Source organism: Paramisgurnus dabryanus, chromosome 19 (assembly GCF_030506205.2).
Source record: "Paramisgurnus dabryanus chromosome 19, PD_genome_1.1, whole genome shotgun sequence".
Taxonomy (NCBI): domain Eukaryota; kingdom Metazoa; phylum Chordata; class Actinopteri; order Cypriniformes; family Cobitidae; genus Paramisgurnus; species Paramisgurnus dabryanus.
This window is the reverse complement of record NC_133355.1, coordinates 8,528,422-8,547,915: the sequence shown is the minus strand read 5'-3', so window position 1 is coordinate 8,547,915 and position 19,494 is coordinate 8,528,422. Positions and strand designations below refer to the sequence as shown.

At 35.7% G+C, this 19,494-nt stretch overlaps 1 protein-coding gene across 1 annotated transcript in view; it reads left to right on the top strand.

Annotated features, from left to right (window-relative positions):
• The first annotated feature begins 4,719 nt into the window (after window positions 1-4,719).
• Window positions 4,720-19,494, top strand: part of chrna11 (cholinergic receptor, nicotinic, alpha 11) — a 37,804-nt gene continuing 23,029 nt past the window's right edge. Inside the window, exons 1-5 of the mRNA XM_065287737.1 lie at window positions 4,720-4,877; window positions 9,372-9,511; window positions 13,249-13,293; window positions 14,277-14,386; window positions 16,390-16,469. Coding sequence (XP_065143809.1) covers window positions 4,826-4,877; window positions 9,372-9,511; window positions 13,249-13,293; window positions 14,277-14,386; window positions 16,390-16,469 — 427 coding nt within the window. The 5' untranslated portion in view covers window positions 4,720-4,825. The remainder of the gene's footprint in view (window positions 4,878-9,371; window positions 9,512-13,248; window positions 13,294-14,276; window positions 14,387-16,389; window positions 16,470-19,494) is intronic.

Sequence of the window (19,494 nt, the reverse complement as noted above, 5' to 3'; positions counted from 1 at the left end):
TGCTGTTGTGATGCTCTTTTATTCAAACTATGTTTTTAAATGTTTTGTGTTAAAAAAATCCACCCCTCTGTATGTAAATGTGGAATGGTAATTGGATCATGTTTTATAACTCAATAAGAAAGCACAGGGATGAATTTAATGCCGTCAAAAGTAAAAATGCAGAAAATGTGATTTTTAAATGGCTTTTAACAGTTAGATTTCTACAGAACTTTACAAATTGGATTAATTGTCAAGGCCGGGGATTGAGGACCAATGAGTGGGTTGCTATTACTCCTATTTGCCAACTATTAAATGGTAAACTAAACATTGTATTCAGATGAGATAAGCTGTTAATAGTTCACAGTAAAAATCTAATGTGTTGGTGTGCAAAGGACTCCCAATTAAAATTCTAGTATACGTTACAGTCAGTGACAAAACCTGTAATGTTTCGTACTTGTAAGTTGTCATCTAGTTTAAGGTCATTGCTTGATTCATCAAACTGTCAAATTTCTTTCTGGATATTTAGTGGATATTACGCTGAAGTCAATGCAGTTTTATCATGTTAAACTTGCATTAAATCTAGATCTGGTACAATAAAGCTTTCATTAGGCAAAATCTTATACATCAATTTGCAAAAGGCATGCAAAGCATACATTTTATTAGTATGTGTGTTCCTTGGGATCGAACCTATGATCTTTGCCTTGTTAGTGCAGTGCTTTACAAAGTGAGCTACAGGAATCACTTATAGTTTGGCATTCACATAAACCTTTGGATTGAAACATGCATCGAGTCGTGTGTTTACAAACCTTTGACTGGTATTTATATGGTACATATATTTTACATATGCGCTCATTATTTTTGAAATCCTTTGTTTACTTCTTTGGATGAAATTCTCAGAATGCAGATTTACCCCGTGGTGTTTTCCATCATGGTCTGATTAAAAAGCTCTGTTTATAGTCCACCATCCAGTGGACACGCAGTTCCAGAACTGACCACATGGTGTCATAATTGTGACAGACAAGGCCTGGTTTTGTTTCACTGCATGCATTGTCATTGCATTGTAATTTCATTATTGTAGAACGTAGTACTTGACTTGATGAAAAGTTATGTAAGCAATATACTGTGCAGTATTTTAAGTTTAATTGATCTCATACACAGTATGACACAGTGAAATCTTTGGTACGTCTTCTCCCCACAGTTAAATCAATTATTTAGATTAGGAATAATAATAGAAATGTATTAAATAAAAGGTAAGAGATAAAGAGTATGCATGGTACTGTAAATTAAGAGAGACATTGCTTTTAATTGTCGTCTCTGAAATGATTTTCCTTTACATCTGATCTGATGTCACATAAGCCATGTTTGGTTAAATGTGTTGTTTTGCCATTGGGTTACACTGAGATGCTCTTGACTATTTTCTTAGTTCATGCTAGCTAATGTTTCTTTTCATAGTTTCCATCTTTTATAAAGGAAAACGGTTGCACACACACATCTCAAATTGGTCATTTAAGCAACCCTGTCTTTTACAGTAATCTCCCAGTTAAATTCATCAAACATCTGGGCACCATCATTGTAAATGGTGCTGTCCTCCAGTTGATATATGTAAGGCTTGTTTACGGTGACACATCTATATGTTAGACCACAGTCGTGCTACTGTATGTCTCAGAAAGCAGCGGGGTGTTAAGTCTCTCTGGATGCCTGACTTTGAGCTCAACACACCTCGTTTCCCCCTCGTGTAAAGAGGCTACTGAAGGCCATCTGAACTAATAGGGTAATCTATTATAGGTCGCTGTGGTGCTCTGTTTTCCCATTCCCCGGTCCCTGTCTCAGCACTTCGTCAGGATGAGCGAGAGGAGGAGTTTAACTAAGCACATTACAGTGGGTCACATGCATATCACAGCACTTTCTCAATTAAAACCCTCCACTATAATAATCCTTATCCTGTTAACACACACTCCGGCATGCCTGCACGTGCCTGACTGTACTGATCGGATATTTGGCACATTTTGCATTGTACCCTTAAAACCGCTATAGGCTATTTTTTTAGCTTGACCTGTTTTGACCCAACCCAGCAAACACTATGTGGGGACCACATGGGCTCAAAATGGGCATTTTATCTTGGGTGATCCCAGGTGTGCTCCACATCCGGTTCCTTATTGGGTTATTGATGGAAAAACTTGTGCATGGGTTCAAAATGTGACTTAATTCGTTTTTTTAAATATACAACTGCAAACATAATATTCTGAATATTTAATCTAAAAAAAATGCTGCATCTTTGTCAAATCAACATATATTTTTATGCTATACTTTAACTTAAAAAAAAAAAATTTCTGCAAATTCCAGCATGCATTGCAGCAGGTGGATACTGTAATGGTATTATTGTTTACAAGTTTCCTATCTGAGATTTGATTTAGTCTCACCTTTAAAACCCCATAACTGTCACCGTTCCTCCTGAGGAACACCTGACTTTACTTCAATATTTTGGATGTAAATGTTTATCGAATCATGACAAACTATATATCTTTGGAAAGTTCTAAGCCTCTAGAATACAGATATTTTCAGTGTTTTATAAAATAAATTATGTAGGGAGAGTAACTGATTCATATATGATAAGAGTGCGCCTAAAACATTGATAATCCTACTATATGTCACTCTTCCGCCTTCGAGACTTCTACTGTTGCTTCAGTTTTTTGCATATTAATTCGTATCTAATCATGACAAACTATATATCATTTGAAAGCTCTAAGAGTGTAGTTTTCATATATCATCATCATTTTGGGAATAAAATTATGTTATGAGAGTCAGTTTGTAAATGGTCATGGGCCTACAGGTGGGGCCAACTTTTTGTACATATTTATAAGACTAAACCCCTCCTCTAAACCTAAAAAATCATGACAAACTATATATCAATAGAAAGCTCTCAGAATGTAGTTTTCATATTTCAAGGTCATCTGATGATAGAAATAATGTAGTGACAGTTTTTTGTTACATGCCCCGCCCCCATAGGAATGCATATTAATTATTATACATTCATAAAACTATATCCTATTATAAATCTTCAGAAATGTTGACAAACTATATATTGTTGGAAAGCTCTATGAATGTAGTTTTCATATTTTAAAACATTTTAGCAGTAATAATAATGCAGTGAGAGTAATTGAATAAATTGTGACAAGAGTATACAGCAAACCGTTGACACCTAGTGGCCTTTGTTGCTAAAACGACAAAAAGAGTTACACAAACCACATTTTTTGTGATTTTAACTTGAAATTTGGATCACAACTACTTGAGACGTATGGCTTCAAGTTTACATTATTTCTTTTTTGAAACATTTACATTTTTATACTTTCATTTATAAATGTAATATATACTGCATTATTTTTAATTATTAAACATACATTTAAACTGCTATAATTTTTTTTCTGTTTAACATTTTCACCTCCAGACACTTCAGTGAAAAACCTTAAATTGTCTTCTTTAAAACAAGACCAAGATTAGGCTTCTAGCCCAAAAATTGCCAGAGTTATATTCATTTGAATGTGCAATTCAACTTTTCACCCCCCCACTCAAAAGGGTGGAGTGACAGTTATAGGGTTAATGTCTAAACGTACCTATTAAACGTCATTTGTGATAATTCAAATGTGTTATTTCTGTTTGGCGACTGGCTTAACAAGATACCTGTGGTTACTTTAATAGGAATTTTTTGGCTGAGGGAGACATTAAAGCCACAGATTACCCTAAAATAAAACTGAATTATGACCGTAGCAGGGACAGCTGCCATCTTAGTGTATAGAAGAAAGCAAGTTGAAATGTAATCGTTTTTTCTTTGGATTGGAACGACGCCAGGATGACCGAATGTCTTTTTAATAAAATACTAGCATATTGGTAAAATGCGTAATAAAATCAAGTGTAAACGCTGAAATGATTGCTGACCATACACTCTAAAAAAACAAACGGTGCTATATAGCACCAAAACAATTGCTTTGGATCGTAACGATAGAAGAACCATTTTAGTGCCATATAGCACCGGTGAAGAACCAGTGAAGCACCGGTGAAGCACCAGTGAAGCACCAGTGTAGAACCATATAGGGGCCATATAGCACCACATATGGTTCTACATAGCACTATATGGTTCTACACAGGTGCTTCACTGGTGCTTCACTGGTGCTTCACTGGTTCTTCACTGGTGCTATATGGCACTAAAAATGGTTCTTCTATCGTTACGATCCAAAGCAACTGTTTTGGTGCTATATAGCACCGTTTGTTTTTTAGAGTGTACAGATGCTTCTTCAATGGGTCTCTGATGCTGTTACACATTACAGCCTTGTTTGCTCCCCATAAATTTCAGACATGATAGTGCTGTTCTGACTCTCATTACCATTCCATTTATACAAAATTAACAGAGAAAGAAAATAGGACACAGAGAGAGAGAGAGAAACAGAAAAAGAGACTTGCAAGAAAAGATTAAAGCGAATTAGTTTTTCTTTAGTTATACGAAGACCCTTAGTTTTGTCCTTGATCACCCCCCTTTGTATTTTCAATCTGCCTGCCCATTTATCTATCTGTCCTTCTCTGGGAATCTTAGGGATTTGGGGGGTGGGGAGAAGAGAGAGATCTGACTTGTACGTCTCAAAGCAGTCAGGTCCTGTTTTCTCAGCTCTCACTTGCTGCGATTTGCTGACAGCACTGGGTAACAGTCTCTCTCTCTCTCTCTCTCTCATCCACATTTATTCTGTCCACTGCTTGCATCAAGAAGCTCTTGGTTTTCCGTCCTCTCCTGCTCTCCTCCAGGATATATTCTTCTTCTTCACATCTGAGCATATACCTGTTTTTCCTATCTCTTGGAATGTGGCACTCTTTGGCTTTTACTCTGTTTGGGATCTCTTCTCTGATCCAAGGTAGGTTCCTCAGTATTCACACTTGTATATGTATGTGAATGTACAATGTACATTTTTGTTTCTAACAAGATTAGAAGAGAATTTGGAGAGGAATCTGTATAGTCTCTGCGTCTTTTTGCGTTTGGGCAACCTTGTTCTTCCAGATGTTTTAAAAGGGGTTTTCTTACAACTTATAGCAGTGAGGAAAGATCAGAAGGAACGTAAAACAGAAAGAGATCAAATTGCTTTGCAGTAAAGAATTAGAAGCTGCAATCATAAACTGCTCCCCCATCCCTTCTCTCTCTCTCTCTCTCTCTCTTTTCCTCTCATCTCTCGCTCTTTTTCCTCTAAATCCATGAGTATACAAACTGCATGTGGCTGATGGAGGCAAAGAAAGCGTTTGTAGTTCTCCTCTGGTGTTTTTATGGACATGTTGCTGCATTGGAGTAGATGGGGAGTGTTTTTTTTTTAATCGATTGACTCTCTTTCATTTTCCATTCTTTCTTTGTCTGTCTGTCTGTCATATCATAGAGAGAACTTTTATTCTGGTTTTCAGTCTCACACTGAGTCATATGGTTTAGTTTCATATACATGACGGTTTTCTTTATAATGCTTTATATTTGGATGTTTTCAAGTGTGCAGAAGTTATAGAAGCAGTTAAGAATTGAAGAGCTCAAATGCAAAACCCTCTAAGTGCATCTAACGTGTTGTCTTGTAAATGAGCATTTTTTATCATGTTTAGGTTCAATAATTTCACTTAAATGGCAATGAAAATGTTATTCGTCAGTAATTGCAATGCTTTATTTTCGCAAATGTCACTTTTGTCATTTCATTGTTTTTTAATCAAATTCAATCTCTTGCTGCAAAACCCTCTAAGTACATCCACAAATCTCCACTTCTAAAACGTCTCTATATTCGCTCTTCACTGTCCTGTCTGAATAAAGGTAAAAGGCTAAAAACCTCATGCACCTTGAGGTACGAGCCTGTCGTTCACCAAAATCTTCTTCCGTGCACTTAGAGGACTTTGATAAAAATCATGTATTTCTGAATAGCCTGAGGCCAGGATTAAGGGGATGTACTGCGTGCCAAGAGCATTTGTCAGTATCATAATCTCATTTTTAACGAAAGTGTTTAGTTGCTTTTGCATCTGAGCACTTCAAATATTTGCATAATCGCACTTGAGTCTGTTTTAAGTCTAAGTTCAGTTTTAAAACATCCAGAGGTAGTTTCCAGGACAGGGCTTATTCTAAAATGCTGCCTTAATTTAAAAACTATTCATATCTTAACATATATCAGTGCCACTGTTTTGTCTCAACATGCACTCCAGTAATGTTTTTGCAAGGTTTGTTTGTAATACTACTTAGATGTCCTAATATAACTAAGGCCGTAGTCCTGAATTATTCTAAACCCTGTCCGGGAAACCACCCCACATTGTTTAAAATAGCTTTCATTTAGTTTATGTAAGTTTTTGCCTATTCGTTTAAAATTTAAAAGGTACAACATCCTTGAAATCAATGTAAATCATACTTTCTGTTTTTGCCTGTATGAACCAAGAGATTAAAAAAAGTGTTAAATTTTATTTATTTAAAATTAAAAAGTTATAAAAACTTTTTTGGTTTTTATTTTATACATAGGTTTTGGTGAAAATATATTAGGAAGACAGGGGAAGTGTGTAAATCAAGGTCATGGGTTAAACGTAAACGTTGGTGAGGGCACATTTTAATGAATAAATATAACTAACCCTGAATATTAATTATTTCTCAGCTTCATTTAAATATCTTGATGAAGTCATTGAATACGTGACCTTCATGACCCTCACGAAACATGAATGCAGAACCTATGCTTGAAATATAGATTGCGACATGTTAGTAACCGGGTCATTCTTTAGTTGGGGTGGCAAGTGGTTAAAACAGTTAAAATAAACTTTAAATACCAATAAATTATTATTATTATTATGTTTTCACATTTGTATTATGTAGGATACACACAATTCGTGCAGTACTTGCAGATTTTACATATTTTAATAAAAATTTTGATAAATACATACATTAATATTTCTTAAATGTCCCCTAATCTTAAAATCATCATGATGACAGCCTCTTTTTTTAGAAAATAATGGATTTAGGCTTATTTGTCTGTGGTGTTACTGTCTTAATTACTTCAAATATTGGTAACACCACAGTCATAAGTGGATGTTTCACCATTGTTTTTTTTATTTAAAGGATTAGTCAATGTTCTTAAAAAAAAAAAAAAAATCCAGTTAATTTACTCACCACCATGTCATCCAAAATGTTGATGTCATTCTTTGTTCAGTTGAGAAGAAATTATGTTTTTTGAGGAAAACATTCCAGGATTTTTCTCATTTTAATGGACTTTAATGGACCCCAACACTTAAGAGTTTTAATGCAGTTTCAAAGGACTCTAAACGATCTCAAACGAGGCATAAGGGTCTTATCTAGTGAAACTTGATTGTCATTTTTGGAAAGAAAAATAAAAAATATGCACTTTTAAACCACAACTTCTCATCTTCCTCCGGTCCTGTGACGTGCCAGCACGAACTCGCGTAATTGCGTAATGATGTTGAAAGGTCAAGTGTTATATGAAACGCACATTTGCGGACCATTTTAACAATAAACTGACACAAAGACATTTATTAGTATCATTCCACATACAACTACGTCAGAACGGTCCTCTTTCTCCACATTTGTAAACACTGGGGCGTAGTTTCGCATACATCATCCGTGACCTCTTGACATGATGACGTATTACGTGAGGTCGCGCTGGCGCGTCACAGGACCGCAGATAGACGAGAAGTTGTGGTTTAAAAGTGCATTTTTTTCCTTGCCAAAAAAGACAATCGTTTCGCTAGATAAGACCCTTATGCCTCGTATGAGATCGTTAAGAGTCCGTTGAAACTGCAATTTTAAACTGCATTAAAACTGTTAAGTGTTGGGGTCCATTATAGTCCATTAAAATGAGAAAATCCTGGAATGTTTTCCTACAAAAAACATAATTTCTTCTCGACTGAACAAAGAAAGACATTAACATTTTGGATGACATGGTGGTGAGTAAATTATCTGGATTTTGTTTAAAGAAAATAGACTAATCCTTTAAAATGAAACAATTTTAATGGATGTAGAATATTAAACTAATTTTAAATGCATAACAATACATTTTATTAAAAGAAAACAAACAAGCATTTGCCACCCCAAATGAAGAATGACCCAACCACACTGTTATGCAGCAGCCATTCTAACCAAGCTGTATTTTAATTTATGTCTTGTTAATTCATCTACTTAACTTCATTAAGAAACCCAAGAGTGAATTTATGCTGTAGTAATTAACATAACCCAGCCGAAATTGCTTTGCAGAATTGGTTTAGCTTTTCTCCCAGACTGGTCAGACTTGTCTGAATTACTTATTTTCAAATGGTCTTTGGAGACTCAGACAACTTAGTCATGCTCTGTTACCAAAGTATAGTAACGGTGTTGACACTACGTACCTGTAACAAAACTGGCAGTCACGCTGTCACTCAAACATACATGACTGTCAGTCCTGATAACAGAGTTTGCCAGTAACATAATCGACACTTGACTATTTCGGACAACAAGAAATCATGCTATATAAGACCATTACTATAGAAAATACTATATTACTATGGCCTGTAACATCTTGTGATCCATGACAATGAGTATTAAATTATTAATCTAATAAAAAAATAAATTTGTATTCAATCATACATATAAAATAAAAATGAATAATTTACGTTAAGGAGATCTCAGTCTAACCTATATCAGAACATGATTGACATCTCAACGAAATCAAACTTCAGGTCTGATTTTCATCTAAAGCTCAGACATTACTGTTAAGGGATCTGTAAGGTTACATTAGCCCGGGAATATTATGGAGAAACAATGCTTCATGTTTCTTGTTCATGAAAGAGTTGCCCTGAAGTGTTTGTACGAGCTCTGTAACAACAACACAAGCTATCTTTATTTTCCTTTCATATCCAATCATGGTCGTATTCGGGTCAGAATGCCTGAGGGAATTTGTAGTTCAATATTACCTGTATGCTGTGAACCCAACATCAGCTTTACAAATGCCTGCTGTTTGGTAGCCCGAATAAGAAACAAGATTTTACACCAGTTATATGTCTTGAGGCTAACGCTGGTTTCATAGAGGATATAATAAATTCAGTCTTATAACTGTCAGCTCAGCGCCAGCTGAATTAATGTTCTTCCATTTAGCCGCACCTTGACTGTGCCACAAAAACAGATGCGGACACACGCTTCACGCTGCTTTAACACGTCGTTTATGCGGCTTTTGGGTAGAAATAATTGAACGGTTTTATACTACTATAGTCCTTTATGCATTTGATATCACTTGAAAAATCCATCCATCCATCTCTCTCTCTCTTTGTTTGCATATGTGATTGTTTCTCTCTGTATGTATCCCTTTAGTCTGGATTTAAAGTTATTATTCAGAGTGGTGTGGTAGATCCATGTTTTATTTCAGTGTCACTACAAGGTCCGCACCAGAGGACCCTCTTAAAAAACCTCCTGAAGGACTATAACCGCATGGAGAGGCCTGTCGCCAATGATTCTCAACCCCTCACTGTTTTTCTCTCATTGAGCTTGGTCCAGATAATGGATGTGGTAAGTCAATCTGTTTGATTACAAAGCCAAAATGAGAAATCAGATGTCTTTAATACTCAATTACTAATCAGTTGTTTCTTCTCCAAGACCGCAATTGGACTAAATGTTAAATGCTCTCTCGTTTGTAAGTCACTCATGGATAACAGCGTCAGCTGAATGACTAAATATAAACGTAGCAAAGAGTTTAAAAATAGGGGTCAGGGAGAATATGCTGCTTAAGTCAAAACATTAAGGGGCGGTTTTCCGGACAGGGATTAGCTTAAACCAGGACTAGGCCTTAGTTTAACTGGGTAATATAACTAGTTTTAACAAACATGCCTTATAAAAACATTACTTGTGGGAATTTTAAGGGAAAAAAGTCAGTGTTGTTTTCAGTTTGGACATCTCTTACATTTATTTTAGTCCAGGACTAGTCTAATCCCTGTCTGGGAAACCACCCCTTAAAGTTCAAACACTTGTTTAATATCATATTTTCTGGGCAATTATTTCAGATATTCTGTGATCGTATATCAACTAATGTCCCATAGTGTATCTTTAAAGGGATAGTTCACCCAAAAATGAAAATTCTGTCTTCATTTACTCACCCTCAAGTTGTTACAAACTTGTATAAATGTATTTGTTCTGCTGAACACAAAGAAAAAATATTTTAAGAATTTTTTGTCACCAAACCGTTTTTGAGCACCACTGACTTCTATAGTATTTTATTTTCTTTTCCAACTATGGAAGTCAATTGTGCTCATGTTCCTGCTTTAGTACAGATAATTTTTATTTTAAAATATTTTTTGTTCAGCAGAACAAAGAAATTCTTACAGGTTTGTAACAACTTGAGGTTGAGTAAATAATGACAGAATTAGCATTTTTTGGTGAACTATCCCTTATTTTCTCAAAAAGGATCTTGAGAAGAAATATCTGAAACTTAACTATAAATAAGCCCCTGTTTACTCTTAAATTATAAAAGAGCAACAGAATTTACATGGGTCAGAACGGTGGCGGCTCGTGACTGCTAATCCGAGGGGCGCAAATTCAAAATATGTGTAGGCGTCTAAAGGGTTTATGAAAAAAAGAGACGCTCACGTTTGCTCGATTTTTGCATAATCTCATGCGTGTCTTGTCTTATTTTGACAAGACACGTGATGCACATAGGATCACTCGACGCGCAGAACACATATTTTGAAATTAGTAACCACACACATGACGGGCTACATACATGTTGTGACAAACTTTGTATCGAGCGCCTTTAAAAAAATAAGTCACCGGCCGCCACTGGGTCAGACTACCATATAATTAGTCATAGCCAGTGTTGGGCAGTAACTAATGACTAGTAATAATATTACTGTAATAATATTACTTTCACTGGTAACGAGTAGTATAACTAATTCCTAAAAAAATTTTTTTTTAATAATATTACAAAAAATTTTAGTTAATAGTTACTTTGTCACAATGTGACCAACAGGAAGCTAGCTCTTTTTCATTCTGCCAACATGTTTGGTTGGTTCCACCCTCTTGCCGATTTTTGTATATATGTTACTGCTTAATTAAATTACAGAAGTTGTTTAAACAGGGTTTATACAGAAATCCTTAAGTTAAATTTACTACTTTTTACTACCTTTTTTACTACCTTCAGAATATTTTTTAAAACCATCACGACACTGAATTGCAAGTGTTAATCAGCGACCTTTCTATTATTTACACAGATTTTGACATATATAACATACAAAAAAGAATTAAAGTGAAAAAAATTCTTCTGACTGAAATATTTTTCAGGCCAAGTCATATTCCTTTACCTAACACTTTATGTAGGCGAGACCAATAGCATTTTAAGGGGAGATTTTTTTGCCATAAATTCCATATCGAAGTCTCATGTGGCATATAGGTAGCTGTAGTTTGCAGGGCATTTCAGATTAAGGCGAAACATAAATAACTCACTATACTGTATAAAAAGAAAACATGAATATCACCACCTTTAATGAATCTTTTATTAATTATTTATTAATTGTAAATGTATTTATTTTAGCATTTACTAATAATTTTTTAATCAAAGTTGAAACTGTTAACATTAGTGAATGCACCATGAACCACCGTCAATTACTGTAATGACATAAACAAGAATTAATTAATGATTATATACTCTATATTTTTCATTGTTTGTTTATGTTATATAATGCATTTACTAATGTGAACAAATACAACTTTTTAATATCATATTATTCAGTACACATAAACAAATAATCCAGGGTCTGTTCTGTTCACACAACAGTTTACAGTCACAGCTCTAATACAGTAACGTTATGTATGAATATAAACCCTGAACGAGTAACTCGAGTCAAACTCGTGTAGAATTCGCACAGGAATGTCTGTAACCATAGTGACAGTTGTTAATTGAATGACTGTACATTTCTCAACAAAATATTATGTTACAATAGAGGCAGCGCTGATGTGCTAGTTTATGCGCAATGTTTCTGCTGTTTACTTTCTCCTAAGACCTAAATGGTCGTGTTTATATGAGGATATTTGCAAAGACGGGATTTTTGAGGCATATGTGTTATTTAAGGCCAATAAAGCGGCAAAAATACGTACAACACAAGCTCAATGAGAAACGAATGCGCGCCTAGCCTGCTCCTCTGACACAGAAACAGCGGACGCACTGTTGTTTGTGTTTGAATGGCTTAAAATCACTTGTTTTTAAACTGCTGTGCTTAAATATGTGTACAAATGTTACGTTTTTGTGCCCACACGCAAATGCAACTGCAAGAACCGACAGGTGGATGACATCAAAGTCCCGCGAGAGCATTTCGGAAGCAGTCTCCTCTTATGATTCCTCGTCAATCGCTCTCACAGGATTTGGATGTCATCTGCCTTTTGGTTGTTGTGGCGCCACATGAAGTTTACCCACGAGTTAAACAAACCCGTTGTACCAGCCACTGGCTATATCAGCATAGCATTAGCGTGCCGCGGATGATCAGTAACGTGAGAATACATTTACCCCCAAAATAGAGGACCCCTTACGTTAGTCATACTGTGCAAAGACACGCAATTACCTGTTTTCTTAGCCCACGAACTGAAAGGCTTGCCAATCTTCATCATTTCGCTAAGCCAAGTCAATCGTCTTTTACACCTTTATCGATCTTCAAAACATCGGAGCCTTCCTGCATTATAAGTTTGACCATGCTAGCTAAAATAAAGTTTTACCTCAGCTTAACGTGATACAGTCAGAAAACCCGGAGTGGATCCGGTCCGTAGTGATTACAGAACGCTTACAGCGGAGAGAGGAACGTGATTTGGTTCCACTCCAGGCTTTGATCACATCCCAGAGACGAAAGACCTTTGATTATTTGCCCAGATATGCAGGTGATTTGAACTAATTTCCAGGCATCATAACATTACAAAAGGCAATCGAAAATTTACTACCTGGTCAGATGACGCTTACTACTTTTTACTACTTTTTACTGGCCTTAATTTGGCATAATTTAATTTACTACCTTTTACTACTTTTTACAACCCCGCGGAAACCCTGTTAAAAAATAGTTTGAGCCAGTAATCTATCCATAATTGTCATGGATTCGGAGACTGCAAAAATTATGCAATTAATGGCAATTACCAATTTTTTATGAAAGGAGTAACTAGTAATGAGTCATATTACATTTAGCCCAGCACTGGTCATAACTCACATTATCTGACATGTGATGTGTGCATTTGGCTAATTCCAGATTTCGTTTAAATCTCTCTTGCTTTGACAGGATGAGAAGAATCAGATATTGACCTCCAATATCTGGCTTAACATGGTGAGCTACACTTCAGTAAACTTTGATATTTGCTTATTTTAACATTTAGGCAGACAGACAGACAGGTAAATGTACTACACTCTTAAAATGCATGGGACAAAAAAAGTTAAATGAAGCCAGAAAATGTTTATATTTGACCCAACAGTGTGTTTGCCTCTTTTTGACCCAACACTGGGTTGAAAAACCCAGCATTTTTAAGAGTGAATATGTTTTCTTTAATTTCTATATGTCTCTAAAATTTGCCATTATTTACTCATCATCAAGTTGTTACAAACCTCTAGTCTAAACATTTCTTTGTTCTCCTGATCAAGCAGGAAACAGAAGCACCATTGAATTCCATAGAACAGAAGAAGAATACTATTGAAGTCAATGGTGCTCAAAACTGTTTGGTTACAAATGTTGCTCAAAATTTCTTTGGCTTCCCTTGTGATGTCAGAAGGGAATAATACCGCCCCTTAATCTGCACTATCCAACCACGACACTGCCACATTTTTGCTCACATCTACCAAGTTGCAATTTTAACATGTTATAATTAATTATCTATGTGGTATTTTGAGTATTTTTTGTACTCTGGGGACACCAAAGATTTATTTGACATTTTTAAAAAAGTCTTGTAAAATGTCGCCTTTAAAACCATTATTATATGATTAAAATATTTGGATCAATGTGTTTGTATGGCACAACTGCTTTGACACATGTAGCCTATTGCAAATCTTACTTAATAAACATTTTAAATAAATGCATGTTTTCAAAGCCACTGAGTAATCATGTTAACTCGTCATGGTTATGATTTTGAGCAAAATAATCGTGATTATGATTTCGAGTAGCCCTAATCTGTAATCAAATTGTTTTCAAAGCATATTCTCAGGTTTAAACTGTAATTTTTAAAACACTGGCATTGAATTTGGTATTAAAAATGTTGTCATCATATTTAAGTGTGTTTTGAAACCTAAACATCTAAACATGTCTTGTATGTTCAACAGCATTGGTATGATCACTATCTACAGTGGAACCAGTCCGAGTATCCAGGAGTCAAAAACCTTCGCTTCACCACAGAACAAATATGGACCCCTGATATTCTGCTCTACAACAGGTGGGCTATACAATTCCCCCTTATACATACACATCCATTGGCATATTGAGGGAAAAAATAGCATTCAATCAATTGTTTTTGATAAAAATGTATACTAAATGAATGTTTGTAGGTTTGAATCTCAAATCCTGCATTACAGTTCGCAGCCCCCTTTTAGATGATAAACGGCAAGATTAAAAATGGTCCGCTCATGTGTGCTCGAAGGAAGCGGTAAAGAATTCTGGTGAATTGCAACGAGCAGACATTGTTTTGTGTGTGTGTGTGTGATTGAGGACTGCAGTATCAGAACAATAATTCAACCTGCAGGCCTAAACAGAGGAGCAACTACAGATCAATGAACTGAAAATTTGGTCCTTGGGCAAAAGCAGATCGTTCAGTAGAATAGCCGGTGTCCAAACAGCCTAACAGCCTTCTTCATAGACTCTCTTTTTTAATTTGTGATTCACATGGGAGCTTGCTGCATTGTTATACATTAAATATAATCATGGCCTTAAGCTAATTTTTGAAAGGGACATAATTTATTCACATTGAGTTATAACTTTATGACTGGAAAGAACCTCATTGCATATTTAGCTTCCGCTTCACGGAGAAAATCAAAGACTTCAATCTCATCTGTATTTGAATTTCTATTGTTGGAGCTGGTTAACATCCCAGCAAGCCATAGCCATCATATCATTGTGTAGGTTAATTATAGACGCTTTATAGTCTGGCTATGAGTAACCTAATCTATAAAATAACTTAAATTTTATTCCATGTCGTTTTTGCCAAAAGAACTTGTAAAGATGTTTTATATTTCACCAAGCAAAGTCAACAGTGATTATAGGATGTTTGGTAGGCTGCACAATAAACCTAAATTACCAGAATATCACAAATGTACACACTTTATTTCACAATAAATGAGCGATTTCATTACAATACTTCTATGGTCAAAGTTTTAGGTCGATGCGGATAATACAGAACCTGACACACAGATATATGTTTTATTTGTTTTTGTTTACATTTTAACAATGTCTGATTAGTTTTATGCAGTAGTAAAACTATACATGTTAATACAAATTAAATCAGTTTTAGAATAAGCAAAAACATATCGCACAGCAAATACCGCATTATTTACCATATGGTATATCGAATATCGATTTTAACAAAAGTTTCACAAAATGCCTTCCAGGAAAATTTTCTTCTAAAAATATATAAACATACAAACATATCAAATTAAACAAACAAACAAAATCTATATTTATTTTTTTCTGTGTTTATAAACTCTTAAATTGTTAGAGATCAGATTCAAAATGATTATCAAAACATACACAGAGTTAAAAATGAATAAATAATTTTTTTGCTTTAGTTTTTTTATAAATTGGGATTATTGCGGTATAACAGATTAACATAAAACCTCATCAGAAACACGGTTTTTATGCAAATGTTTTCTCTTAATTGACAAAATAAATTATCAATGGCGGGGAAAGAGTTAATACCTTGTGTTTGGTTTCATTTATTTTTTTAATTTCATTTTTTTTTCGGACTACACTCTAAAAATAGCTGGATTATTTTTGACCCATGTTGGGTATATTTTGAACAAAACACATGCTGGGTTAAAAATAACCCAATGTTGGGTTGTTGTTGTGTAACCATGGTTCATAATAACCAAGCAGTTGGGTTAAAACAATCCAGCATTGGGTCAATTGGGTCACCCTGTGATGTGTTTTGTCCAATATTTACCCAACATGGGTCAAACATAATCCAGCCATTTTTAGAGTGAATGGTTAGATGTCTAATAATTTTTCACTAACAGCCCAAATTTTTTGTTTTTGCCTAGACGTCTGGGCTGTGTTTGGACAAACGTATTTTAAATGCAAAATTGCCTGCTTTGATTGCTTATGCACTGCGAGTTCGAATCTGGCTTGCAACTTCTTCCTCTTTTGGCCCTCCTCATTCACATCTTATCACTACTGTCTATTTAAATGTATTGTATATTTATATGTATCCACTCTATCTATTTGCAGTGCAGATGACAAGTTTGATTCTACCTTTAAATCTAATGTGGTGGTGAACTCCAGTGGCTATTGCACCTACCTGCCCCCAGGTCAGTGATAAAGCTTGTGCTTAAGGTTTATGGTGTGCTTATATAAGATATGATGCATGAAATGGTAAAACCAATCATAGATGAAGCAAACATTACTGTGCTTGGCAATCACAAGTGGCATTCAAAGCAAGTGTTATGCTATAAAACAAAGACTACATAGGAAATGTTTTTGGAAGGTGCAACAGTTTAAGAGAATACATGTAGGAATTTTGGCAATAGAAGTGCAACCGTTCGGATGTGGGCCGGTTTCTTTAAAGCTGTTTAAGTATTAAAAAGTTTTCTGAGTGATAGGTGTGGACATCAGATAGCGCTGGTGTATTTCACTGTAAATGATGGATCAAGGGCCACCATCAATTCATAGATGTGCACCTTGGAAACCGAGACATTTATGGCGCAAAAAAAGTAAAGAGGGCCTTCATGAATTATTTTTCAGCTATGTCCCATGAGAGGCACTCATACTCAAAAATATGCAAATGCAGATCACATTTATTTTTGGAAAATATAGAAATGCATTTGAATGAGCATAAACATCTCATTGTTGAACATGTATTTCTAGCATGTGCAAACGTAGCAACGGATGTTATAAATTCCTCTGAGAAATGACACTGTTACTCGAAAGATCATAGATCCTTCAGCCGAGGTCTATAAATGTAAGCATACATTTAAATTCACTTTCGTATGTCTTAATGCGCACACAGATTTGTGCACTCAACATGAAAGCGAAAGAGTCTTTAAATAACCCTCACTGCAGTCGCAAACAAACACACATTGACTATCGAGAGCAGATCTTGCCCGGACGGCTCGTATTTGAAGTTGATTTCATTACAATTTAAGACTGCGTATCTCTCTTCTTGCATTTAAGTCATGCAGTCCCTCAACACCAGACAGAAATCAAATGCCTTTTTGAAGTCAAGTCAGGCAGAGAGAAGGCGAGAAAATGAGGGAGGCTGGAAAAGGAGAGAGAAAAAAGCGTATTTTCAGAAAATATTTATTCAGATTGTTGTGGGTGTAAACTGCTTTTTGTAATCCAGTGATCTGGACAGATGCCAGGTACACAGACAGTTAACAAAGCCAAAATATTCATTTTTATTTGCTGCAACTGTGTGACTGTATCTGTGTCAGTCATAGATGCTGGTGATTTAAAAGGTTTAACATTTCATTAACCATAACCCATGCAGCCATCATTAGTCCATAATAATTTATACAGTTAAGTCTCAATGAAACATATTTAGATTACATTTACACCAATGTCAAAAATAACTGAATTATATTTTAAAAGCCTGCTTTATAGACTGTAAAATATGGACATAATGTCCGTGACTTCACCCGTAGGTTTGTGAAGAGCATTTATTAAAGCCAATAATTGGCAGAGCCTGCCGCCACCATCTTGGCAGCGCGTTACCATGCATCACTTGTGGATAACCGAAAATGGACAAAGAGGCGGGACGTCAGTGGAGCTAAGGTGCCTGGTTGCTGAAACCATACCCGCCGAGATCGACGGTATTGACAGTAGTGGGAGTTCACCTGTCACTCAAGTGGCCACACCCTTAATTATGCGGAACTTTAAGGGGGTGTGCACACCAAAGCCTTTAAAAGCAGCTGAAAACGCCGAATCCCAGCTGAGCGCCAGCTTTCTTCAGCAGATTGCTTTGGTAGCTGTGATACTTCTGCTTTGTTTGTCAGTCGTTGTACAATGCACTGGTTGGTTGCGGTGGTAATGTCCTGCCCCTCCTCCACTGTGATTGGACGGCCGTGTGAGAACTGACATTGACAAGCGGAGCTTTTCACCCAAAAACTACTAGGTGCTGGCTTTTTTGAAAAACGCAGAGCTTTCATTGGAAACAATTGAAAATATATGCCGGCGTAAAAGCTTTGGTGTGCACTAGGGATGTTAACCGATGACCGTTTGACCGATGGTTGACCGTATCAATGTTAACCGGTCAAAGTTGTCGGTTGTCGGTTAAAAAAAGGGATCTGTAAATTAGGCTATTATAGACAGTGGACTAAACCCTACTACAGTTAGTCATCTCTTTCTTTCCAAGATCTTTTTGTGTGAAGTGAACAAATCCCTCACACTCAGTTTTTCATAACTGGTCTGTTTGTACTTTATAAACCAATAAAAAAACATTTGGCGCCAGGTCACTGCTTTTGGTTTTGCATGTTCACAAGGTTTGCGAAAAGTAAATGCTACAGGCTATTTTTTGATAAATTCCTTTATTCGAATAGTAAATAAAATACAGTAATACAATAATTAAAATTAAAGTCTCTCCTGGTTGTGTTCCAAATTATTAACATTTATGTCTTTTAGGCTAACAGTAAAGTGCAGAGTAAGTTTTGTTTCTGTAAATCCTCAGCCATGATTTTTACCACTTTATTAAGTTTTGCTTTGTAGAAAGCATTTCTTTGAAGTGAATTTCGTTTTGTATAAATTGTATCTTAATTTTAATAAATGTTTAATCAACCAAATGCATGTATTTATTAAATAAAAAGCAAATATAGCAGAGTATATAATTACCGGTCCGTGCATGAAGGCGCCGGCACTGCGCGTTCACTTGCATTGCATTGTTAATTAGAACGCACCTCATCATAAATAAATAAAACTCAGCGTAGGCCTATATGCCTCATACAAGCATTAAATATCTTTGCAGCATTTGTTCTAGAACAAAAACAGTGCGAGACCTGCTTTGGCCGGTGCTTTTACACATTCTGAAGGTGCCCGTTTAATCCATTGGTTTTATCGTGTTGCAGTCTATTAGGCAACATTCCGCATAAGATGGGTTTAGATTTGGAAATACATTACATCTATATTTCAGTGGTAACAGAAAAGGTGATGATGATCATCCTATGTCTTTAATATTACTACCCCAAACTAAAGCGCAGTCTCTTGCTGAGCTGTCATTTTATTAAATGAGCCGCGGCAATTTTCAAATGAGCTTCACAAACGCCTTTATTTTCAAGTTCAACGCGATCACCTAGTACCTAAACTATTTCGAAACTAAGCACGGCACCGTTTGCGGGACTCATG